Source organism: Hemiscyllium ocellatum, chromosome 1, assembly GCF_020745735.1.
Source record: "Hemiscyllium ocellatum isolate sHemOce1 chromosome 1, sHemOce1.pat.X.cur, whole genome shotgun sequence".
Taxonomy (NCBI): domain Eukaryota; kingdom Metazoa; phylum Chordata; class Chondrichthyes; order Orectolobiformes; family Hemiscylliidae; genus Hemiscyllium; species Hemiscyllium ocellatum.
Genome location: NC_083401.1, coordinates 37,510,813 through 37,538,084, shown reverse-complemented (window position 1 = coordinate 37,538,084; position 27,272 = coordinate 37,510,813). Strand labels below are relative to the sequence as shown.

The 27,272-nt window shown below is 40.7% G+C and overlaps 1 protein-coding gene across 1 annotated transcript; it reads left to right on the top strand.

Moving 5' to 3' along the window:
• Window positions 1-1,244: 1,244 nt before the first annotated feature.
• On the top strand, window positions 1,245-27,193 carry atp5fa1 (ATP synthase F1 subunit alpha). Its single transcript, XM_060846637.1, has 12 exons — window positions 1,245-1,396; window positions 4,180-4,258; window positions 10,092-10,261; window positions 10,756-10,929; window positions 11,399-11,565; window positions 12,048-12,196; window positions 15,678-15,829; window positions 19,993-20,217; window positions 22,334-22,441; window positions 23,296-23,440; window positions 24,016-24,166; window positions 26,970-27,193. Exons 1-12 carry the CDS (start codon window positions 1,337-1,339, stop codon window positions 27,049-27,051), a joined length of 1,662 nt encoding a protein of 553 aa, XP_060702620.1. The 5' UTR covers window positions 1,245-1,336; the 3' UTR covers window positions 27,052-27,193.
• Window positions 27,194-27,272: the final 79 nt, after the last annotated feature.

Genomic DNA, 27,272 nt, shown 5'->3' with positions numbered 1-27,272 from the left:
CTCTAACTTTAACTAATGTTGGTCTTGGTTTGCACACCTTCCGTACAGCTATAACCTTGTATGCTTTGCTCTATGCCTCAGGTGCCTCAGCAGAGGCCAGACTGAGACGGTTACCAGAAGAACAGACAGCATACTGGCTCGACTGTGAGTATTGATATGGAATTCCTGCTACCTCCTGCTGCAAATGGCGGCAGCTCCTCTAATGAAGGAGCAGAGCTCTGAATGCTCGTACTTCCAAATAAACCTGTTGAACTCTAACCTGATGTTATGTGATTTTTAACCACACCGCCCCGTGGCCCAACATTTCAACTCCCCCTCCCACTCTGCCGAGGACATGGAGGTCCTGGGCCTCCTTCACCGCCGCTCCCTCACCACCAGACGCCTGGAGGAAGAACGCCTCATCTTCCGCCTTGGAACACTTCAACCCCAGGACATCAATGTGAACTTCAACAGCTTCCTCATTTCCCCTTCCCCCACCTCATCCTAGTTTCAAACTTCCAGTTCAGCACTCTCCCGATTACTTGTCCGACCTGTCTATCTTCCTTTCCACCTATCCACTTCACCCCCTTCTCCCTGACCTATCACCTTCATCTTCTCCCCCACTCACCCATTGTACTCTATGCTACTCTCTCCCCACCCCAACCTCCTCTAGCTTATCTCTCCATGCTTCCAGCTCACTGCCTTTATTCCTGAAGGGCTTTTGCCCGAAACGTCGATTTTGCTGCTCCTAGGATGCTGCCTGAACTGCTGTGCTCTTCCAGCACCACTAATCCAGAATCTGGTTTCCAGCATCTGCAGTCATTGTTTTTACCTAGTTGATTTTTAACTTTGCTCTGTCTCAGCATCTGTATATCCTTGTCTGCCCGTACTGCTTGCAAAACAAAACTTTTCACTGCACTTTATTCATATGAAAATTATCTATAAGTACATACAAAGGTTGTAATTCTGTTCTGTACAATCTTACCAAACTCAAAAAATACTTTGGAATTTATTTGAAAATTAATTTTTAAAAACCTACATAAATAACCCCACATTTTAACTGGTAGAAGAAACTATTTACATTTTCAAGCAAGAAGTGGGGAGGAGGGGGATTGAATTTTGCCTTATGACCCTGCTACCTGCACAGTCAATGAGGACTAAAAGGCAAGAACTTGTGGAAGGGAAGTTGACCTGTGTGTCATTGTGACGGTTTCTGTTTCCGGGTCAGGGGCGGAGCCTCGCGCTGGCGCTGTGACCTTTGAGGAGCTACCGCCGCCGCCATTTGCACCAGGAGCCGCTTGCAGGAGGCAGCTGGAGTAGCAGCTCCATCCACATCAATACTCACCCTCTCGCCAGTATGCTGTCTGCTCGTCTGGTAACCGTCTCAGTCCGGTCTCTGCTGAGGCAACGAGCTCACGTGAGTATCCTGGAAGCTCGGGTCGCGGTTTTTGCCAGGTTCTGGAGCCGTGAGCCATGTCAGTGATTCCGCAGCCTCCGCCATTTTGGGCAAACAGTTTGTGGAAGGGCTGGGGAGCAGAGTGACTTTGAACAGGAACTGTTAACACTGTATGGGGAATTAATTTCGTGGTTATTCTTGAAGTAAGGCTTTCACGCTCATTTCATTGATTTGTCGCCTTTGTGTCACGCGTGGAGGTGTCTAACAGCCCCATGTGTGTCTGTAAGGGAGGTGCATTGACAACGTCCTGCTGAAGGTCAGGTCCTCCTTTTAATGTCTCCTTTACTTCATTTCCACACTTTCAGTCTCGTTACGGTGTATTTGATCATCAATTTTATTTCTAAGTTTTAAAGGTTGTCTTTGAAAATTTTATTTTGTATTTGATATTTGCATTTTTATGGGCAGTGGTTGAGAATTAGTGAAAACCTTTGGAGGAATTTTTTTGTACGTTTTAACTGAGCAATGATGTTTGATAATGGTTTTAACAGTGCTATAGCTTAATTTATTGGTGGTTATGTTTGATATTAATTTAGTGTGACTGAATTTAATGAATGGTTTGCTTTTAACTTTCACTTACTGTCTGGACAAAACATTTTAAATTAGAAATATAGAAAATAGGTGTATGAGTAGACCATAGACCCTTTGAATTTAAGCTAAAATCCCATTATTGTGGCATTTGTTAAGTCATTAATTAATTTGAATTATAAATAACATTTTAATGATCAATTAAGTCTTTTGTGTGTAGGTCAAAGTAATTCACTTTCTCAGTCATGTTAAACTTAAATTTGAGATAGTTGAGCAAATGTCTCTTTAATCCTGTCCCCAAATATGGTGGATGCTGTAGTTCAGCTAGCACCATTCTTGAGTCAGAAGGTTGAGTTTTGCCCTATGTTAGTCTTGAGCAAAACATTGAGGCTACTAAAACATTAATCTAAGGTAGCATGACGGAAGTGGTCATTGTTGGGAGGTGCACCATTTTTGACATGTTTAATCAATGCTCTGTCTGCTTCCTCAGCCTGACTTAACCATTGCCTTGCTCTGACAAAGATCCAGGGGGTTGTCCCAGGTGTCTGATATTTATTTTGCAACTGACATCACTAAAGTACATTATCTGTTTATTATATTGCTTTTTGTAGAAGTTTGTGCAAATTGGCTACTGCACTTCAAGTGCTTCAGCATACCTTATGATTGTGAATGACAAAAGTCATCTTTTTCTTAATCAGGTCATTTGGTCAGAATATTTGACATACTAGATTCTATGACACTTTACATCAGTTTTTACCGATTGTTCCCAAGAGACGGTTCACTGATGTTTAAGACCACTCGACCCAGTCACTCTTTCGCATATGTAGAGACCTTTGTTTTTGAACCAGATCATCAATTTAAAACATGTCATTGACCCAATCTAAGCATGTAACAAAAAAAAATACTAGTTTACCAAGAATCTTTGAACAGAAAGTTCTGTGTTTTGCATGTGAAAGTCTCATGAGCCTGATTATTACATCAAAAAAAGCTGAGGATTGAGGGCAGAGCGGTAAACATGATATAATGGAATTCAGTAAGGTGTTTGATAAGGTACCTCATGGTAGACTAGTTAGCAAAGTTAGATCACACTGAACAGAGGGATGACTAGGTATTTGGATACAGAAGTTGAAGGTAGAGGACAGGGTGGTAGTGAAGGGTTGCTTTTCAGATTGGAGGCCTCTAATCAGCTGTGTGCCATACGGATCAATGCTAGGTCTGCTGCTTTTCATCCTTTTTAGATAAATGATTTGCATGTGAAAATAGAAGGTATAGTTAGTAAGTTTGTAGGTAACAACAAAGGAGGTGAAGTGGACAGTGAACAAGATTACCTTGGAGTACAGTGGGATCTTGATAAGTTGGTCCGAAGCATGGCAGATGGAGTTTAATTTAGATAAGTGAGAGGTTTTGGAGAGGTAAATCAGGGCAGGACATCCATACCCAAATGATAAACATTCTTAGAAGTGTTGCTGACCAAACAGATCTTGGAGTGCAGGTTCCTAGTTTCTTGAAAGTGAGGGTGTGTGGTATGCTATTCTTTATGGGTCAGTGCATTGAATGTTGGAGTTCATGTTTCGGCTGTACAAACATTGGTCAGGCCACTCTTTGAATACTATGTGCGGTTTTGGTCTCCCTGCTTTCAGAAGGATGTTGTGCAACTTGAAAGGATTCAGAAGAGATTTACAAGGATGTTGCTGGGATTGAGCTGCAGGGAGAGGCTGAATAGACTGGAACTATTTTCGATGGAGCATCAGAGATTGAGGGTAACCTTTTAGGTGATGAGGGACAAGGATAGACCAAATAGGCAAGATCTTTTCCTCAGAATAGGGAATTCAAAACTAGAGGGCATAGGTTTAAGGTGAGGGGGACAGATTTAAAAGGGACCTGATGGGCAGCTTTTTCACACAGTGGATGTATGAAATGAGCTGCCAAAACAACTAGAATATTTAAAAACATCTGAGCGGGTATGTGAATAGAAGTGTTGAGGGGGATATGGACCAAATACTGGCAGATGAGACCAAATTAATTTAGGATGCCTGGTCTGCATGGATGAATGGACTGAAGGGTCTGTTTCCATGGTGTATATCTCTGATTCTAAAGTTTTCGAAGTATTGTGTAGTTAATCTTGTTTTAGAAGTTTATTTCCTATACTGTAGAATTCTACTAAACTTTGTGATGTTCTGGGGAAAGTGCATTCATTTTAAGTTTTGTATTCTTTGTAGGTGGCAAAACATGCCCTTCCTGCAGCTTTTGTAGGCACCAAGAATCTGCATACTTCAAGAACATGGCTACAAAAGACAGGTCAGTTCTTAGGAAAGGATTTTCTCTAATTCTCTATTTGTAGGGGTTCATAGTCCACTGTTCATAGATGAAGAAAACCATACAACCAATTAACCGTTCTCTTCTCTTAATATTGTATTTATATTCCTTGGCTGGCTTCAATCATGTCACTAACTGAATGCAACAGAAATTGCTGGAAAAACTCAGCAGGTCTGGCAGCATCTATGGAGAGAAATCAAGAGTTAACACTTCAGAACCAGTGACCCTCCTTCAGAACTGTTCTGAAGGGTCTCTGGACTCAAAACATTAACTCTTGATTTCTCTTCAGATGCTGCCAATCTTGAGTTTTTCCAGCATTTGCAGTGTTCTTTGGTTTTAACTGAATGTTACTTGAAGGTGAGAATGATTAGATTATTTCTCAGAATCATAAGTGTTACTGCACAGAAGTAGGCCATTTGGCTAAACATGTCTCAGCCAACTCTATAAATGAGTATCATTATTTGCTGCCAATCTCAATTTTTCTCCTCCATGACTTTCTTCTGTAGTGTCGTGCACAATTGATGGGCTATCAAGGGAGTTAAATGAGTTATAATAGGATAAGGAAACACAGGGGAATTACTTTCCCAGCAAATGGGCAGCACAGTGGTTAGCACTGCTGCCTCAATGCCAGAGACCCAGGTTCAATTACCACCTCAGGCAACTGTCTGTGTGGAGTTTGCACATTTTCCCAGTGTCTGCATGGGTTTCCTCCACGTGTTCCAGTTTTCTCCCACAGTCCAAAGATGTGAGGGTTAGGTGAATTGGCCATGTTAAACTGCCTGTAGTATTAGGTGAAGGGGCAAATGTAGGGGAATGGGTCTGGGTGGTTTGCTCTTTGGTGGGTTGGTGTGGACTTGTTGGGCTGAAGGCCTGTTTCCACACTAAGTAATCTAATCTCAAAGGTGGTGAGGACGTTGCAGGAACAGCTGAGTGACTGGAGGCTGGTATCTAGTGGTGCACCATAGACATCAGTGCTGTGTCACTTCTTGTTATATATATAAATGGTAAAGAAAATGTGGGATGCTAAGTTTGTAGCTGACACCAATATTGGCTGACTGGCTGATAGTGAGGGAGAAGATCTTTGACTACAGGAGCATATTGATGGATTGGTTAGTTGGGCAAATCAGTGGCAGATGACATTTAACCCAGATAAGCGAGCTAGTGCACTTTAGAGCAACTAAGACAATGGAATACTCACTGGATAGCAAGAGATTAGGAAGCTCCAGAATAGAGGGACTTTGGGACGTCTGTCCACAGGTCCCTGAAGTTTAGTGGGGTGGTGAGGTTGTTAGAACTGTATAAAGCTTTGACAGCAACTGGAGTACTGTGTACAGTTCTGGCCACTATTATGGAAAGATGTGATTTATAGCAGTGTGTTGCAGATGAGATTCACCAAGATGCTATCTTGAATGAAGTATTTTAAAGTTATTTTCTTTCCAGTGACTTCAGTAAGCATTTGACAAGGTTCCCCATGGGAGACTGGGAAGCAAGGTCAGATCTCATGGAATACAGGGAGAACTAGCCGTTTGGATACAGAACTGGCTCAAAGGTAGAAGACAGAGGGTGGTGGTGGGTTGTTTTCCAGACTGGAGGCCTGTGACCAGTGGAGTACCACAAGGATTGGTGCTGTGCCGTCTACTTTTTGTCAGTTATATAAATGATTTGGATGTATAAGAGGTATAGTTAGTAAGTTTGCAGATGACCCCAAAATTGAAGGTGTAGTAGACAATGAAGAAAGCTAGGAGGAAGTGAGGACTGGAGATCAGAACTGAAAAATGTGTTGCTGGAAAAGCGCGGCAGGTCAGGCTGCATCACAGGTGCAGGAGAATCTACGTTTTGGGCATAAGCCCTTCAGGAACCAAACAAAGAAGGTTACTTCAAATTACAACTGGATCTTGTCCAGGTGATTTAATTTGATAAATGCAAGATGCTGCATTTTGGGAAAGCAAATATTAGCAGGACTTATACACTTAATGGTAAGGTTCTAGGGAGTGTTGCTGAACAAAGAGATCTTGGAGTGCAAGTTCATAGTTACTTGCAAGTGGAGTCGCAGGTAGATAGCATAGTGAAGACGACGTTTGGTATGCTTTCCTCTATTGGTCAAAGTATTGAGTACAGGAGTTGGGAGGTCATGTTGCGGCTTTACAGGACATTGGTTAGGTCACTGTTGGAATATTGCGTGCAATTCTGGTCTTGTTCCTATCGGAAAGATGTTGTGAAACTTGAAAGGGTTCAGAAAAGATTTACAAGGATGTTGCCAGGGTTGGAGGATTTGAGCTATGGGGGGAGGTTGAATGGGCTGGGCAGTTTTCCCTGGACTGTCAGAAGCTGAGGGGTGACCATATAGAGGTTAACAAAGTCATGAGGGGCATGGATAGGATAAATAGACAGTCTTTTTCCTGGGGTCGGGGAGCCCAGAACTAGAGGACATAGGTTTATGGTGAGAATGGAAAGATATAAAAGAGACCTAAGGAGCAACCTTTTCATGCAGAGGGTGGTAAGTGTATGGAATGAGCTGCCAGAGGAAGTGGTAGAGGCTGGTACAATTGCAACATTTTAAGATGCATTTGGATGGATATATGAATAGGAAGGGTTTGGAGGGATATGGGCCAGGTGCTGGCAGATGCAATTAGATTGGTTTGGGATATCTGGTCGGTGTGGACGAGTTGGACTGAAGGGTCTGTTTCTGTGCTATACATCTCTATAACTCTGACTAAGCCTATGGAGGTAACTGAGGTATACATGATTGAGGGCACAGACTAGATAGGTAGAAAGCAGCTGTATCCCTTAATTAAAAGATCAATAACAAATAGGGATAACTAAGTTGAAAGACAAGACATTTTTAAGAGGAAAATAACAGAGTGTATGGAAAGCACTGCCTGTGAGGGTAGTTAAGATGAGGAACCTGTAGTACCCTAAAAAAAATTCTGCACATTGACTCCGGAATTACTCCATGACTCTTGTCCGAGATTATCCTCTCTGGTCGCTAACATTTATAAGGGGGCAAACTATTCGGCATGTACCCTTTCAAGTCTCTTAGAACCTTGCATGTTCCAACAAGGTCTCCTCTTTTTCTTCAAAACGCCAATGCTTACAGGCTCAATGTACTCTACCTCTCCTCCTCCTAAGACAAGCCTTCCATATCTACGATTGACTTTGTGAACTTTCTCTGGACTGTCTTCAACCCCAGTATATTTTTTCTCCAGTATAAGGGAACCAGATTTCTTCACTGTTCCAGCTGTGGGCTTACTAGTATTTTTTGTCTTATGATTTTCAAAGTCTCCCTTTTTTTACTCCATTCCTTTGAAATAAAGGCCAGCATTCTGTTTGACTTCCTGACTACTTGCTAACTTGGTTCTAAGGCTAAAGGGATCAAAGGATATACGGAGAAGGTGGGAACAGAGTACTGAATTAGATGATCAGCCATTATAATATTGGATGTCAGAGCTGGCTCAAATGGCCGCCTTCTCCAATTTTTTGTTTCTATGTATTGTTATAATTTGGATGCTAGCTTTTTGTGATTTATGTATGTGGACTCCCAAATCATTTGATCTGTAGATTTAAAAGTAATATCCATTCCTCTCCTCTTCCTGCCAAAGTGCATAACTTCTGCATTTTCCCACATTCTGTTCTACGTTTTTGTTGTCTTAACTTATCTATCCCTCAGTAGATCCAAGTCATTGTTGCCACTTGCCTTACCACTTATTTTTATGCTGTCTGCAAACATAGCTGTGGGAGATTCACTTTCATTATCCAAGTCATTAATTCTTATTGTAAATGATTGTAGCTATCGCACTAATCCCTGTAATACTCTACTAGTTACAGATTGCCATGCAGTGAATGCTGCCCTGACTGTTTTCCATTAGTTTGTCTCCTGTTAATGTTGTTAATGAAGACAAAAGTTGCTGGAGAAGCTCAGCTGGTCTTCCAGCATCTGTGCAGAGAAATCAAAACCGTTCTGAGTGATTTCTCTTCACGGATGCTGCCAGACCTGCTGAGCTTTTCCAGCGACTTTTGTTTTTGTTTCTGATTTACAACATCTTTTTGTTTTTTCTTGCCTTCATTAGTTAGCCAATCTTCTGTGCGTGCTAATATGCCACCTCCAGCACTAGGGCTCTAAAGTAGCTTAATGCATGGCTGAACGCTTTCTGAAGATCCTGATATTATATCCATTGCTACCCCTTTAAATATCCTGCTTATTGGAATTATTTTGAGCTGGTAATAAATTTGGACATTGTCCATTTGTGAAGCTATGCTGTTCTACTCAATCATATTATGTATTTCTGAATTCTCTGCTGTAGCATCTTTCGATGAACAGTAGCATAGCATTGGCTTTCCTTATTTGTTTGAACTGCATGCTAGCTTTTAGTGAGCTAGGACACTCCTGTTACTTTGGACACCAACACTTCTGAACCTCTTCCCCATTAAGACATATTCTTCTTTATTTTGTGACAGGCTTGGCATTTATTCACACTTGTATTCCACTGGCCATTTCTTGTTCACTTCATTCAATCTATCCAATTTTACTTAAAGCCCCTGTATCTTTTTTACAACTTGCATTCTTGGTTAGCTTTGTAATCAGCAAATCTAGAAATCTTGCAGTTGGTCCCTGACACCAAGTCATGTATCTAGGTTGCAGTACCACACTAGTATCAGTACCATTTAAGAATAAATGAGATGGCTAGTTATTGGTTGTGCATTGACAATGGGTCGTATGACCACCTCCTGTGCTCGTATTTCTATTATGTTACAGCACAGGCTGTATTATGGTAATGAACATATCAGTACCAATTGGAATAATTTTATGCTATTGTGAAATGTAAACCTCTCTGCATCTGCCTTTTTGCCTATCCCTTCTTCTAATTTGTGTTGCCATGTTAATGTTTAATTTGCTATGCCAGTATTCAGTGGCATTGATTTAAGAATACTAAAAGCCATGGTGGTGTTTAATCTTTAATTGTTACACTTGGATTTGATATGGTTTGTTAGTAAATTTGGTTACTTTTCTCAAAGTACATTTTTTATTAATGTGCATTAATCTATAGTCTATAGTTTATAGTTTCTTTGTTCACGTATTCATAACCTGGGTCACATTGTTCTGATACAGAATCCAAAAAATCTCTGCAGTAGGGGAGCCCATTTGAGCCATTTCAGAGAAACACAATCCCTATAGTGTAGAGACCCTCCAAAGAATAACTCACCCAGACTCATTCCCCTACTACTCTACACTTACCCCAGACTAATGCACCTCACCTACCCATCCCTCAACGCTATGGGCAACTTAGCATGGTCAGCTCCCCTAACCTGCACATCTTTGGATTGTGGGAGGAAACTCATGCAGACACGGAGAATGTGCAAAATACCAAGGCGGGAATCGAACCTATGTTCCTGGCACTGAGGCAGCTGTGCTAACCACTGAGCTGCCCCATTGCATAGCTAGGGCACTCTAACACTAACACTAAACCCATGGCCCTGCATAATCCCAAAATTGTCTTTTGGGCTCATTGGAATAATATACAGTTCTCTTGCCATTTCGTCTGGTGAAAGTTGTCTGATCTAAAATCAATTGGATGATTGTTTCCCCTAATTTTCTTTAAAGCTTGTGATCTTTAAATTGGTAAAAGGAACTCCCACCTTCCAGTGATGACCACCTAACACCTATCATTGACTCCTTATGATCATACTTAAAGGGGTTTGAAAGAGTTGCAATATTAATTTCAAAAATCATGAACTTCTAAGCCTTCTCAGTTCAAAGTGCAAATAGGTTTGGATTCAACATTATTGTCATAACTAGATCTCTAATACTTGCTATTAGGTACTGCAGAGGTTTCCTCCATTCTGGAAGAACGCATCTTGGGAGCTGACACTTCTGCTGACCTGGAAGAGACAGGTCGTGTGCTGTCAATCGGTGATGGTATTGCTCGTGTGTATGGTCTCAGAAATGTGCAGGCTGAGGAAATGGTTGAATTTTCCTCTGGTCTGAAGGTAACGAAAGTGCTTGTGACAAATTAGTAGTATACTGAACTAAAACAATGAACTTGCATGTATACATGTAGAATCATTTACGGTTAAATTTGTACAATGGCAGCTAAGCATCACCAGTAACTGATATGAAATATTTAACTTCATTCTGCCTTTAATTACTTTAGTTACCTTTCATTGATCTTTATTGTTGTAAGGTTTCAAATGATTTCCAGAAGATGTTAACTGGTTTCCTGACAGTTATTGTAGAGGTGGAGCAAGAAATTTTAATGTTTGATAATTCAGTTGTTTCTGCTCCTAGCTGTTATGTTTCTCAACTCATGTGTGAGTGTAGCAGTAATGTGGCAACAATTAGTCTCTCACTACGTCCGCTTTGCTAAACTGTCTGCCAACATTTTGTCTAGGATAAAGAATGGCTGCTACTGGGAACTGCTAGCATGTAAAGAACAATATCCCAAGAGAAATCCATATCTTTTAACTCATTTGATGCCTTTCAGGGAATGTCTCTGAACTTGGAACCTGACAATGTTGGTGTTGTCGTATTTGGTAATGACAAGCTAATCAAGGAAGGTGACATTGTGAAGAGAACTGGTGCCATTGTGGATGTTCCTGTTGGAGAAGAGCTGCTTGGACGTGTTGTAGATGCTTTGGGTAATGCCATTGATGGAAAGGTAAGGAACTTGCAGTAATCGTGCTGGTCATGTATTTATCAGGACTACGTAACTCTTAAGAGTAGTACTGGTCCGAACATTACTTTTTAATGTCACTTTTTTGTCTACAGTTAAAATTAAATAAATGTCTCTTTACTTAAAATTGCCATGTGGTTGTATAGTATAGAATTGGGTATTTGGCCAAGTAGTTCTAGGCATTAATTTTACACTGTAGTTTCCTTTTGCCTCTCTTCATTTAATCCAATCCATGTCATTGCCTTTTCCTTTGTCCTTGATGTTGATCATGGATCAGTTTTCTGGGGATTTCAGTTAGATCCCCTAAATGGGATCCAAAAACAATTTGGTAAAACTTTAATGAGGCAATGACATTAGGGTAATTGAGCCAAATTGCTGTATCTCCTTTTCATTTCCTTCTTTGAGTGCCCAAACTCTGACAAACAAAGCATAGCATTTTGTCTTTTTCTAACAGGGTCCACTTGGTGCGAAGAACCGTAGACGTGTGGGACTGAAAGCCCCTGGTATTATTCCTAGGATCTCTGTGCGGGAACCCATGCAGACTGGCATTAAAGCAGTAGACAGTCTAGTGCCCATTGGCCGTGGGCAGCGAGAGCTGATCATTGGTGACAGACAGACTGGGTAAGAAAATGGTTTTAAAATTAGTTATGGTAAATATAGGTTCTTCATGTAAATTATGTACAGTGTAGTGAGACAAGTGGTCTGATTAACAGTCTTAATGCCCTTTTGAAGCCTAATTTTCAATATTGTCTTGGCAAACATTGGAATAAGTATTTCAAGAATGTGATCTGAATGGAAGTTTGGAGGTAGAGTGGAGTCTGCAAGAGTCTGTGTATCTTGGGAGATAAGTTAATGCATCATTCCAATGTTCACTTCCAGCCTGCCCTGCTTGGAATTGATGTATTAGAAGCTTAAAATCCTCCAGTTATTTTTCTCTTCCTATCTAATCAAGAGGCGTGGAAACCACTTGATCTTGCTGTAGTGCCTGAGATGAATTAACTCTACATGGGCAGTTAATGTACTTGACATTTATGTTCTAGACAGCTTGGGCTCAAAATTGTTCTGAGTCTGATCTATGTAATTGTTTTCTTTTTATGTTTCAGAAAAACTGGTATTGCTATTGACACCATCATTAATCAGAAGAGATTCAATGACGGCACTGATGAAAAGAAAAAGCTATACTGCATATATGTTGCCATTGGTCAGAAAAGATCCACTGTGGCTCAGCTGGTGAAGAGATTGACAGATGCAGGTGGGGGTTTATATTGAGAAGTTGATTTTGCAAAGTGGTAGGATTTTGTACGGTGGCACTGATTGTCTTTGGTTATTGAAGAAAATCATCCAGGAGAATGAGCGGAGAAACAAAAGACAGATGGGAAATAAGGAAAGCAGTAGATGAACAATTCAAAGGCCAGAATTAAACAAAACCACAATGCAAAATAATCTAAACAGCACTAAAAGAAGAGCCTTATGGCTTTGACTTAATGTGTGCAGGATTGCTAGAAAGTCTTGCAGGTATGTATAATTAGATATTGCTGTAGGTGGACTGGGGTGAGAACTGAATATCTAAGAGTATTCCCTTTTAAGGAGGTCAGGTAAAAGGGTGGTGGTGGTGGGGTAGTACTGTTGGTTAAAGAGGAAACTAATGCAACAGTGAGGAAGGATATTGTTTCCAATGAAGTAGAGTTCTGTATGGTTGAGCTGGAAGCACCAAGGCACAGAAAATGATGCTGGGGCTTGTGTATATACCCCCAACTTTGTAATGTTGGCAAGGGCATTAAGCAGGAAAGTTTCCTGGATTGAGATGTTGAGGAAGCATTCTAGATTGGATGTTGTGTAATTAGAATGGAATAATTGAGTCTTGCTGTGTGAGGTTCTTTGGGGAAGTGACCATATTTGATAAAATTCTTCATTGAGTTGTAGTGTGACATTGATTTTGAAGCTGCAGTCCTGAATCTAAAGAAAATTTATTGTGTGAGCTGGTTATGATAAACTAGGTGATTTTACTTAGACTTGATGATGGTAGGTAATGGCAAGCATTTACAGGTCACTTGGATGAACTGCAATAATTGTTTGTTCCTGTCTGGCACAAAACATGGGAGGGTGGTTTATCCATGGCTCATGAGGGATAGTATTAAATCCAATGAAAAGGCACACAAATTGGCCCAAAATAACAAACCTGAATATTGGGGGTGGCTCAGATTTCAGCAAAGGAAGACAAAGGGATTGATTTAAGAGGGTTGGGGAAGATGGCTACAAGAGTAAGCTTTATAGGGCATGTAAAAGATTGCAAAGCTTCTGTAGTTATATGAAAGGAAAAAGGTTAGTGAAGAAAAGTGTAGATCCCTTGGTTGGAAGCAGGGGAATTTATCATAAGACTTTAAGAAATAGGAGCAGAGTATGCCATTCAACCCTTTTGAGCCTCTTCTGCCATTAAATAGGATCAAGTATAATCTGCCATTCCTTATGTCACTTTCTTCCTCTTTCCCTATAACGCTTGATACCATGAATGGGGAATAAAGTGGACCAATGTGGTACATACTTTGGTTCTGACATCACAAGAAGATGCAAATAATGTCCTGCAAATCTTAGGGAACACTGGGTTCAGTGAGATGGAGAAAGTGAAGGAAATGAGTATAAGTCAGGAAATTGATGCAATCAAAAGCCACTAAATACCCCAGGGAATGATACACTATATCCTAGCGTAATTAACGAAATGGCTCGAAATAATGGACGCGTGGGTTATCTTTCAAGATTCTTTAGACTTGGAAACAGTTCCGATGGATTGGTGGGTATCTAATGTAACCCCACTATTTAAAAAGTTAGGCAGAAAACAATTATAGACAAGTTAGACTGACACATTGGCAGTGGGGAAAATGCTAGAGTTTGTAGAGCACTTGGAAAACTGTGATAGATTTGGACAGTGTTAGCATGGATTACAAAAGGGAAATCTGCTTGGCAAATCTACTAGAATTTTGAGGCTATAACAAACAGAGCTGATGAGGTAGAAGGCTTTTGATAAGTCCCATTTTTTAATTTTAAAAAATCATGAAGTGCCTGGGGCTAGCAGTGGTGTCCCGTTTATGGATAAAAATCTGGTTGAAAGATTGGAAACAGTAGGCATAACTGGGTCTTTTTTTCAAGTGGCAGGCAGTAACAATGAGGCATTATAATCAGTGTTCAGCTAAATTTAGCATCTTCATGTTTAAAGATGACAAAGCTGAATGGGAGGGAGAGCTGGAAGGAGGATGTAGAGATGGTTCGGTGTAATTTGGACAACTTTAAGTGAGGAAATGCATGGCAGATGAAACATAATTTAGATAAGTGTGAGGTTATCTACTTTTGTGTCAAAAACAACAAGGTGGATTATCTGGCGATTTTAGCTTGGGATGGGGAGATGTAACAACTGGGTATCACTGAAAGTAAGCATGCAGGTGCAGTAGGTGCTGAAGTAGCAATTGGTATGTTGATCCTTGTAGAGAATTCAAGTATGGAAGCAGGCATGTCTTGCTGCATTTGTGACAGGGCTTTGAGACCAAACCTGGTGTATTGCATGCAATAGTAGTCTCATTCATCTGAGGATGGATGTTCTGGCTATGGAGGGAGTACAACAAGGGTTGCCAGTGGTTCCTGGGATAGAAGGATTGCCATAGACTGAGGTTGGATTGGTTAGGACTCTTCACTGGAATTCAGATAAAAGAGGAAAAATCTAATATTACATTATCATTCCAGCTTATCGAGCTAATTTAGTTAGAATACTGCAATATTCTAACTAGGGCTGGACAGGGTAAACACAGGAAGAATGTTCCTGATGACTGGGGAGGTCAGAACCAGGGTTACAAGTCTCAATGTCACCTCTGATTAAAGCACAGCAGGTTAGGCAGCATCTAAGGAATAGGAAATTTGACGTTTCGGGCATAAGCCCTTCATCAGGAATCCTGATGAAGCCCTTCCTGATGAAGGGCTTATGCCCGAAACGTTGAATTTCCTATTCCTTGGATGCTGCCTAACCTGCTGTGCTTTAACCAGCAACACATTTTCAACTGTGATCTCCAGCATCTGCAGACCTCATTTTTTACTCAATGTCACCTCTATCATTTAGGGTTGAGATAAGGAGAAATAGCTTTATTCAGTGTGGTGAACCCATGGAATGTTCTACCATAAAGTAGTTAAACCAAAACATAGATTAGATTCCCTACAGTGTGGAAACAGGCCCTTCGGCCCAACCAGTCCACACTGCCCCTCCGAAGAGTAACTCACCCAGCCCCACTTCTGACTAATGCACCTATCACATGGACAATTTAGCATGGCCAGTTCACCTGACCAGCACATCTTTAGACTGTGGAAGGAAACCGGGGCGCCCGGAGGAAACCCATGCAGACACGGAGAATGTGCAAACTTCGCACGCAGTCACCAGAGGCTGGAATTTAACCTGGGACCCTGGTGCTATGGGGCAGTGGTGCTAACCACTGAGCCACTGTGCCACCTTAATTAAGAAGGAATTCGTTACTGTGGCTAAAAGGATCAAAGGGTTTTGAGTTGATAATCAACAATCATTGTAAACAGAGCATCTACTACTATTTTCTGTTTCTGTTGAGTAGAATATGGTAGAAATTGGTGAAGTCTTGGCGTTATGGTCTCAGATAGTAGAATAATCTGTTCCTGTACTGATCTAAATCGTTATGGTGACTTATCATGCACCTAATAATTCTACTTTATGACTTGTCTTCTAGATGCTATGAAATACACCATTGTGGTCTCTGCCACAGCCTCTGATGCTGCTCCACTGCAGTACCTGGCCCCATATTCTGGCTGCTCTATGGGAGAATATTTCAGAGACAATGGCAAACATGCACTGATTATCTATGATGATTTGTCCAAACAGGTCAGTGATATTTTTCTCTCCAGATTGATCTTGAGCCATTTCAGTCTTTGCCTGGCTGGGACTTGTTGCCAGATGGACACTTTTCTATATTACTCCTTTCACCAGGGTTCAGAAGCCTGGCCTAAGCTGTGATTAATCATAGTTATACAGGATTGAAACAGATGCTTTAGTCAAACTCATCTGTGCCGACTAGATATCCTAATTTTGACCTAGTCCCATTTCCCAGCATTTGGCCCATTTCCCTCTAAAACTCTTAATTATATACCCATCCAGGTGTCTTTTGAATGTTATCATTGTATCTGCCTCCACCACCTCCTCGCCAACTTATTCCATATGCACGCTGCTTTCTGCATGACAATATTCTGAGATTTTTCCATATCCTGGAATTATGGTGCACAAGGAGCCTATTTGACCTGTTCCTGCACCTGATCCAACTCCGTTATCAGTCTCTGGTTCTTTCTATCCAAAACGAACAACATTCAATGGCCTCTTGAATGCTTCAACTGAACCTACCTCCTCATTTCCAGACAGTGCCTTCCATACCCTGATGATTTGCTGTATGAAAATGATTTTACCCATGTCAGTCCTGCTTCGTTTGCATGTCACTTTATATCTATGCCCCTTTTTTTTTGCTTTTTACAAGTGGGCACAGCTTTGCCCTATCTTTGTCCAGTCTACTCATGTTTTTGAAACCTTCAATCAGACTTCCTCAGCCACCTTCTCTTCTGGGAAAATAGCCCTCCAGTTTCTCATACATGGAACCATTCAACTAAATAGTTTCTGCACTCTCTGTCCAGTGCATTCATGTATTTCCTCTATGGTGCGTTGAATTATGCACAATATGCCCTCTGAGTTTTGGCAGATATTTTCAACATTACCTCATGCTTTATGCCCCCATTAATATAGTTCAGTACACAGTTTTATTTATTAGGCTCTTCACCTATCCTGCCATCTTCAGTGATTTGTGCACACCCAAGTCCTTTTGTTCCTGCTCCCCGTTTTAGAATTGTGACCCCTATCTTTCTTGTCTTTTGGTGTTTTCCAGACATACTGCATCCTCAATTGTGTACGTTGAACCTCATCTGACATTAATCCGCTTTGCTTCACCAGCTTTTCAGTGTTATCTTGAAATTCTGCCCTGTCCTCCTGATCGTTCCCAATTCTTTGAAGTTTACTGTCACTTGCAAACTTGGATGTTGTCGTCCCCTGTCGCCATCCCCTCCCCAAATGTGTGCATATCCAGATTATTAATAAATCAAGTCTTAATGATGGAAGTTTTTCAGTTTTCTGGCAACTTTCCAAAATCTGGGGAAAATTGAAATATTATGGCCAGTGCCTCTACCATTCTTACCCTCATTTGCTAAGAATTCCTCTGACCTTTTTGGGTAAAAGACAAATTTTGCAAAATTAGAGGCTATGCCTATGGGTGGTCTTACGAAGGTGCTGGGACTTTAAGGGTGAACCTCGATTCCCATTTAAGTGATCGCAGGAGGGTTATATGTATTTGGGCATATTCATCACTCCAGTTCTTGATCAGTTGTTTAAAGCTAATTTTGTTAAATTATTCAACATAAAACAACACCTTTTAAAGATGGGAGGTACCTCTAGTCTCCTGGTTAGATCACATAGGGTACAACATTCATTTTAAGAGCTATGTAGATGCACTCCCTGATTTTCGATAAGCAAGCATTCAGAAGACTAAACAGCTGGCTCTGCTCTTTTATTTGGTATCGTAAGTGGCCAAATAAATGAGCCCCTCAGATGGGGGGAGAGTGGATCTCTTGGACGTTTAAAAAATTATTAACTAAGCTCACTCAAGTGAGCTTGTGGGGACCCTTTTTCACTATAGTTAGATATCAAAACCTCTCAGGCAAAGTGCCCCCTTACTAGTTTGTGTTTTGTTTTTGACAAAGTGAGGATAGTTAAGGAATATTGCCCTAACACAATAGTTATCAATACTGTTAAAGCATGGAAGGGAATTTGGCAGAGGGAAGGCAATATTGGCAAAACATCTCTTACACCTGTAGTGGGTATGCTGGGTTTTCAACTAGAGATGATGGATTCAAACATTGGGCAGCTGGGGTGTGTCTTGCATGGGTGATTAATTTGAAGGAGAGACAATGATGTATTTTGATCAGTGTGCGTGTTTCTGTGCTAAATCTCGCAGGGAACTCTTTTTTTCTAAGTTGGGGATTTTATTCAAAAAAACTACACGTTTGACCCCTACAAATCCAACATTCAGATGGGTGCTCAGTGCGAAGAGTATACTTTATCATCAATTGGGGGGCAGCCCCTCAGATGAGTTCGATCGACTTTGCAGGATGTGGGAGAGAGAGCTAGGCTTTGAGGCCTCTTCAGAGGCATGGGAAGATATTTGGGAAAATGCAAGAAAGATCAATTTGCAATAGGATCAGTGCTTTACACTTGAGGTTCCTCCACAGGGTCCACTTGGCTCTGGACTGTTGGTCAAAATTTAAACTGGGGTATCTTCAACGTGCCTCAAGTGTAGTTAATACGGGCACTCTTAACCATTGTCTCTGATCCTGTGGTAGGCTTCAAGCATACTGGAGCGAGGTGGCAGATGCAATGGAAGGGATTTTGGATGGAAGGGTGGGGTGGAGACTGACTCAATCCCTCTTGGCCTGTCCAGTGTATTCCCTGTAGATGTGCAGAAGAAAAAAACTTTCCAACATCCACACTTTCTGCGCAGGAAAGAATATCTTGTTAGGTTGCATGTCTGAAAATCCCCCAGGCCTGTCGGGTTGCCATAAGATTGTTATGGAGCATGTCTCCTTGGATTTTCTTACAAGTATGGTACACCACAAAACTGAGAATTTGTATGAGACATGGTGGCACTTTTTGAATACATGGACACAGATTTGTCTGCCACACTAAGGGCTTTTATATAGCTGTAACGATTGATCTTTGAGCCCAATATCCAGACGTGGAACTGAATGCATGAATAGGTGAAAATTAATGCTCTTGATATTTGAATTAGTGTTTTGTTGAGCTGTATTGTTTGTTTGTTTGTTTGTTGTCTATATATCATTTTTATGCATTTTGTACATGAGGGTGGTTGGGTGTTTACGTTTTTTTTGGTGGTGTTTCTTTGTATTTCAATTAAAAACATAACTTTTTAAACAAATCCTCAGATGCATCTCATCCAGTTCAGGTGTCTTATCTTAAAGTGCCAGCAATATGTCCAAGACCTCTTCCTTAGTAATTTTTGATACCTTCTAGTAACGGGATTTCTTACTGTGACCGTGATCTGGACAGCATTTTTCTCTTGTTAGAGGCAGGTGCAAAATATTAATTTAGTACCTCCGCCTCTATCTGTAAATTCCTTTATTTGGAAACTGATCCAAATTCTCCTCTAGCTACTCTTCTCTGTCCATATGCAGATAGAAGATTTTGGGATTTCCTTGTTAGTTTCTAGTCTTTTCTCATAGGTCCTCTTTTGCTTTTTCACCTGCCCCTAAACCACCTTTCTTTCTTATTGATTTCCCATTTGTATTTTCTGCCCCACATCTGTCATAAGCACACCTTTTCATTCTAATGTTAATTTCTACTTGCTTTTGTCATACAGAGAACTGACTTGTTCTCCTGCCTTTTGAATTAGAGAGGGTATATCTTGACTGTACCCAAACCATCTGCTCTTTGAAGATGGCCATTGTTCAGACCTTCTTTCCAATCTATGTTGCAATTGTATCTCCGTGTGTACGAGTCAATTTTTTTTCTTCTGTCGCAAGATGTGGGTGTTGCCAGCTGGCCAGCATTTATTGCCTATTCCTTGTTGCCCTTGAGAAAGTGGTGGTGAGCTGCTTTCTTGATCTACTGCAGTCCATGTGCTGTAGGTAGACCCACAATATGGTTATTGAGGGATTTCCACAATTTCAATCCAGCAACCATGGAAAAATTACAATATAATTCCAAGATAGTTGTGGCACCCTTCCCTCATTTTTTTTAAAATTGAGCTGCTCACCTTTTGGGTATGTTTGAAAGATGGTTGAGGCTGATTTGGACCAGGCCTGGCCGATTAATATGTAACTGTTATGCATGGATAACTGCCTATTTAATCAAATCTTTAAAATCGTCTGTCTCTCTCTCAACACTTTTGCCTCCTATTTAGGACTTGTTTCAAATGCTTTAAATTTTACTTTCAGGCTGTCGCCTACCGGCAGATGTCCCTGCTACTGCGTCGTCCCCCAGGTCGTGAAGCCTACCCTGGTGATGTGTTTTACCTGCATTCACGTCTGTTGGAGAGAGCAGCCAAAATGAATGATAACTTCGGTGGTGGCTCCCTTACTGCTCTTCCTGTCATTGAGACCCAGGCTGGTGATGTATCTGCTTACATTCCAACAAACGTCATCTCCATCACTGATGGTCAAGTGAGTTGTAAAAACATATTGTTCTGCTCTGCTCTATGGATACAGTTGAAAAGCGAGTCACTTTATCCATAGCCTCCTTTTTAGCAAACAATTCAATCCAAAATCAACTATATTATGGAGATGCTTGGAACTGTGTTGTGATCATAGAGGTGATTTGAGGAAGGGGCAAGATTGGAAACTTAACATTGTAGGGTGTAGGATCTTCAGGCAGGACAGTGGATGGTGCAGAAGTGGAGATGGTGTCACATTTGTCAGTTACTACAGTAAGGAGGCGGAATATCTTGGGAAGGCTGTCAAATGAGGCTCTTTGGTTGAACCTAGGAATAAACTGGGTACTGGATTAGTGGTGCTGGAAAAGCACAGCAGTTCAGGCAGCATCCGAGGAGCAGTAAAATCGACGTTTCGGGCAAAAGCCCTTCATCAGGACCCTCTTTATCTAGAATAAACAGGGTACACATGCTGCTAGCATATTATTGGCCCCCAAATAGTCAGCGTGCAGTTACTTATTGGGGTATGTGATAATAATGTAATTATTTTAAGGCATTTCTGCTATCCTCGGAATAATAGCATAAAGAATTAAGAGGAGGCAGATTTCTTGAAATATGCAGGGGGCTGCTTGTGTCAAAATCTAGGTACAAATGTGTTGCTGGTCAAAGCACAGCAGGTTAGGCAGCATCTCAGGAATAGAGAATTCGACGTTTCGAGCATAAGCCCTTCATCAGGAATAAGAGAGAGAGAGCCAAGCCGGCTGAGATAAAAGGTAGGGAGGAGGGACTAGGGGGAGGGACCTCCATCGCCCCTCCCCCTAGTCCCTCCTCCCTACCTTTTATCTCAGCCGGCTTGGCTCTCTCTCTCTTATTCCTGATGAAGGGCTTATGCTCGAAACGTCGAATTCTCTATTCCTGAGATGCTGCCTAACCTGCTGTGCTTTGACCAGCAACACATTTGCAGCTGTGATCTCCAGCATCTGCAGACCTCATTTTTTACTCAAAATCTAGGTAGCTTTAGAAGGTATGGTGCAGTGCTGGACATCATTTTGGGTAATGAAACCGGACAGTTGTTTGAGATGACAGTAACCTCAACACTGTTGTTATGGAAAAGGAGAAAAAGTCTGCAAAAAGGTAGTTTGGATTAGGGTAAGGCAGATTTTATTAATCTGGCAAAAAAGGCCAAAATAGACAGGAAGCAGCTACTTGCAAATAAACCTGCAGCAGAATAGATGGAGTTGTTCAAAAAGGTGTTGTGGATAGCACATCTCCAACATGTTTGCTTTAAGGTGAAATGTAAGAATAAAAAGCCCTGAGATCCCTGGATGTTGAGGAGTATTCTAGACTGGATAAAAAGGAAACGTTATCTTTAAAAGGTACAAAGGGATCAAAACAATGGAAGCCCTAGAGGAGTTTGGAAAGAATGGCAGTCTCAAAAAAAAAAGCAATTGAGAGCATGAGGAAACACCAGGCAAGATTAGATAGAATCCCAAGATATTCTAGAATAATCAGGGAAAGAGTAGGGCCTACTAGGAAGTTGCTTACAAGAAGGCAACCTGCAGTTGGAGGATATTGGTAGTGAGTACTTCAGATCTGTCTTTACTTAGATGGGCTATGATGTTCCTGAGTAAAGTGGTTGATCATAAGAAGTGTGGAGGTATTGGTGGACCTTGTATGGCATTCTGTGTGCATGCACAGTATATTTAATTGCAGCAATTCAAAAAGGCAGCTTTCCCACCACTTGTGGGTAATTTGTGTTGTGAATTTGCTAGCCCAGGTAGTGATGTCCATATCCCAGCTCATCTCTTTTCAGTGATAACTTATTTATAAGATAAGACTTCTCTTTGATCTACAGTAAGCATGCTTAGGGTGTACACTGGACTTTTTTGGGTGTTATTTGCTGGGAACAACCAGGGATAAATGATCAGAATTTTTAATGGTACAAAGGCGCATGAGGGTTTTATTGCTGTGATCTCCAGTGCTTCCAATTTTGCTTGTTCATACTGTAAAACTGAAGTTAATGTGGCATGAGATTGTGTATCCTTTGCACATCGCATCTTGATATGCGTTTAAGTATTTATTCTGATGTCAGGTTGGCTTTCATGTAATCCTATTTTTTTCCCTCCTAGATCTTTTTGGAAACAGAACTGTTCTATAAAGGTATTCGCCCAGCTATCAATGTGGGTCTGTCTGTGTCCCGTGTTGGATCTGCTGCCCAAACCAAAGCCATGAAACAGGTATTCAATATGTGGATTTTATTTGCTTTTTGAATGAACGATAAATAGTTCAACATTGTTACTCGGACTTTATTGATCTATATCCAGTTCAGTCTGCTATACTCAACTGTGATTTATTAGACTTTGTAAATTAAATAGGACCTGCCTGTTGATGAATTTTATTGAAGCAGAATGATTACCTGTTGAACAATATTGCTAAATGGCAAATAGGGGAGCCAAAGACATTAAGTTCCAACTGTATTTGTTTAGTGAAAAGCTAATACATATGCAAGGCACTCTGTCTCTATGCCTAGTTGTAAGCATACTGCAACATTAGTCACTCCCTCACTGGATTTGGACTTTGCCGGGTTGGTCAGTGTTTATTGTCGGTTCCTAATTGCCCTTGAAGGTGTGGTGAGCTGCTACCTTTGAACTGCTCCATGGCAGGTACCTGTGTTCAGTGCAGGTAGGAAGTTCTATAATTTTGATCTATGAACAGTGAAGGTATAGCAATGTGGTTCCAAGTCAGGTTGGGGTGTGACTTGGGTGGTGCTCCTGTACATCATCTCAGTTGACCCACAATGTGATTTAAGTCTATACTAGAGAACCTGTGATGCTAACAACTGTCTACTTTCATTGGAAGTGTGCCTAAGTGGACAGTTAGCAAGGATACTTAAAATCGTGCTTCTCTTCCCCCTAATTTGCGAGCTTGACAACTGACCTGCTGAAATTTGTGAATGGCTACTTGGTCAGAAAAAGAGGAAAATGTTTGGGAGCCATTGTTGCACATAACATTTGGATTATGTTCTTTTGAGCATTTTAAGTAGTGTAATGAAGTACCACTAATTTTGATTCTTGGTCTGTGTTGTTGCCAGGTGGCTGGTACCATGAAACTGGAGTTGGCTCAGTTCCGTGAAGTTGCAGCTTTTGCCCAGTTTGGCTCTGACTTAGATGCAGCCACGCAACAACTTTTGAATCGTGGTGTTCGTTTAACAGAGTTGCTGAAGCAAGGACAATATGGTGAGTGTCACTGTACTGTAAGAGAGGCTTACATTTATGTAGGAGAAAATGCAGATGCTTTAGATCAGTTGTGTGTTGCTGGAAAAGCACAGCAGGACGTCAGCATCCGATGAGCAGGATAATCAACGTTTCGTGCTGGAGCCCTTCATCAGAATTCCGGCTCGAAGAGTCGATTTTTCTCCTTTTGGATGCTGCCTGACCTGTGCTTTTCCAGCAACGCACACCTAAAACGTGTCTTCTGTGACCATTGAACATTTAGTAGTGCTATTTTTACAACTGACAAGATAGTTTTAAGGGAACACAATTGCTGTTTTGTTGGAAGGAGGGTAGCTGAATTTGATTTTCTTGTTCTGCCATTAGGGACTTGGGTATGGTGCACCATATTAGCTACATTGCTTCAGCAGCAAATAGCTGCAAATACATTATGTACATATGTCCTCGATGTACTTAAATTCTGAAAGATTGGTTATCATCTGAAGGAGGCAGATGTATGATCTGATTGAAGCATTTGCAAACATCTTCAGCCTTTGTTGCCAGTGCGTGTTGTCAACTAACCCCTGTGGTTTAACTTCCAGTTCCCATGGCTATTGAAGAACAGGTTGCAGTAATTTATGCTGGTGTCAGAGGCCACTTGGATAAAATGGAGCCTAGCAAGATCACAAAGTTTGAACCTGCTTTCTTGGCCCACGTGAAGAGTCAACACCAGGATGTCCTGGAAACAATTAGGTAAGAAGGTCATCTGAATGTTTGTTACCATTCTTAGAAAACTTCAACTTCACATCTTGCAATACTTTATCATTTTGGAACTTAGCTTGAAAGATGCTTACAGTGAAAGGAAAGAAAATCCTACTGTTAGGTTCTTTTACTCTTGAGATTCTTACATACTTGATGCAATTGCAACGCACTAACTTCTGTGACCAAGCAACCAAATTTATTAAGCACAGTACTGTACAAGCTTTGGAGAAACCCTGAACACACATTTGCGAGAGGTGTCCAGGGGAGTTCACTGAACAAAGGAAACCGTCTTTTATACAGAAGTGTTTACATCACAGTTAGTAATGCCCACAACCTCCAGCCATCCCCTCATAGTCACATGCCACTCAAGCTCCAATGCAGTGACCATCCCACCTCCACAAGCATGTAATATAAATCATCCCTTAATGGTCAAATCTGTTGCAGATCATTTTTTTTATAACTATACGGGAGCAGTCAAATTCCAAATGTAATGTTCTTATTGATTTCTGGATGAAAATGTAAATCATCCCTTAATGGCAAGGAAAGGGCTGCGTAAACCTCCCACATTCCACCTGTAAGACACCACCTTACCACTGGGGCATTCATTTTTTTGCGGGTCAGTAGACCAAATTAACTCGTCACTCCCAGGTGAGATATTAAAAATGATTTTTAAAAGGGGGCCTTAAACTACACTTACAAGATCTTTAGAAATTTTGTTTTGAATTTACCCTTTTTAGAAATGCACCTTTTCCCCCCTGAATCTTTGTATTGATTAGTCATATTGCTGTTCAAAGCTCAGTGGGTTTCTTATGCTAAGTTAATCTTGCTATTTTGAAACCCACCAGTAAAATGTTTAATATACTCTGAACAAAGCAGCAATATCTCCATCATAGAGGCTTATAGAATAGGAGCATTAGAACCAGAAAGACTGCATAGGAACCTTGATTATCCAAACTACACAGGCAGAGAGTATTTCATTTGGATAATTGAAAGCTGGATAACAGTTTAGCCAAGCCTTGGGACCTTGTGATCTTGTTTGGATAATCAAGGTTCCTCAAGCTGAAACCATGCAAGTTTCTTCATAATCTCACTTAAGTTTTCAACAAATCTTTTAAGGACTGGTATATTGTGAAGAGTTCTCAAGCTCTATTCGTATTCCATACCCCTATTTATAGTCCCTGTCTCCACATGTGTCTGGTCCATGGCCAACTCTTTCAGATGGTTTGTCTCTTATTTTTTTCTTTGAAACATGGCTTTTTGAATGTGAGCAATATGGTGTATGTTAACTAGCCATCGTTTTTTTCCAGTCATTAAGTCAACTACATAGTCCTGAAGTAATTATATACGGACCAGACCTGGCAATATGAAAGTAAAACGACCTGATGGATGTGGAATGCAGCAGAGATTTACAAAGAGTAATAGTGCAAAATGAAAGAAATGATGAAATTGACTTGGAGTTATCAGTTGCAACAGAATCATTGCTAACAGCTGCTGTCTGAAAAATGGGAGCAGTGGTTAGTGATCTCAATGTTCAAGGATATTTCCCTTTTTCTGAAGGGAGAGGAATGGAAAAGAAAAGGAAATGGGCTAGCTCTGTTTAAAGTGATATTGGCACACTAGTAAGAGAGTATCCATCTTCAGAAGATTGAGGTATGGAATCAGTTTGGGTGGAGATAAACAAGCGAAAGCTATGACTGGTGGCAGAAGATTTAAACATGGCATTGGGGAGATTTTTCTTAACTAAAGAAGTTGAGAATTGTATCATTGATTCAGAAGACATACAATGTTTTATTCATAGATGGAAGGCATACCAAACAAAGCAGGGTGATAAATGATGAAACCTAAAACAATCAGAAATAAAGGCTGATCAAGCCCATAAACTTAAATCTGCATCCTTTAAATATTGGAATTGGTCCAGGGGTAATGGTTACATCAGTTATAATCTTACTAAATTCCCTCGAGATTGGAAAGGGGAAGCACAAAGTGGGAAACTACAGGCCAATTTATTTCAACAACCATTTGGGGGAAAATGTTTGAGTCCATTATTACAGTGGCAATTCTTTTTTTAAAAAAAAAATCAGTGTACACACAGGAACAATCAATATGGTTTTGCAGAAGGGAGTTTTTGGTAAATATTTATCTTTTAATGAAGTAACAATCACGGTGGATGCAGAGGAACCTGTAAATGTCATGCACTTGCATTTTCATAAGACACTTGATAAGAGGCCACAAAAGAATGGGTTTTTAGACTTTTTTTTAACAGATTGGTTCTTTCAGAACCTCAATTCTGAGCCCTGTGGCAAGTCTTTCATTTTAATCGTCTTTATTTAGTCAACTCGGGCAGAGGGTATCTTGCTTTGGATGCCTTTCCCCTCCATGGAATTGTGCCAATTTTTATTTTCATCACATCCTCTTCAAATCAATCCAGAAATAGATTTCAATCCAAAAAGGTTCTTTTCAACTCTCTCTATTAGACCTGTACTTTCAGCCAGGAGTATAATAATAATAATAATAATATCGCTTTTGTCTCTTAACCCCTTGAATACATGTGGTTCATACTACTGATTGAAATCAGAGCACATCATTTCTTTTGGAACTTTGGTTTCAAGAATATAGTCATCCCCTTTTGATGCAGATCTGTTAATTTCACTAAATCTCAATCCTTGTGCCTGCAACTTAAGTCATATTTAGTATGTTGCATGAATTTATATGCATGTCGTTTAAGATCATTGTAGATTGTCTGCCTGAATTAGTCTGGACATTCCTAATTCTAAATCATTTGAATCTGTTACAGGGCTGAAGGACAAATAAGTAATGAGATGGAAGCCAAGCTGAAGAAGATTGTAGTGGACTTCTTGTCAACCTTTGAGGCATAAGCTCATTCCCATGTCCACCAACCTATCTTGATGTTTTGCTGAATGCTCTGGTTCCTCATCACGTGAACTGTTGGAAATCAGTTTATGCTTTTGTTTAAAATGTACAGAAGGTTTTCGCTTCAGAATAAAATATTCCAGTCTATTCAATGAGTTTGCTTATCACTGTTAATTGAATGTAAAATAAGTTGCTGTTGAATGTGCCCAGTTTGAATGTTGGAGGC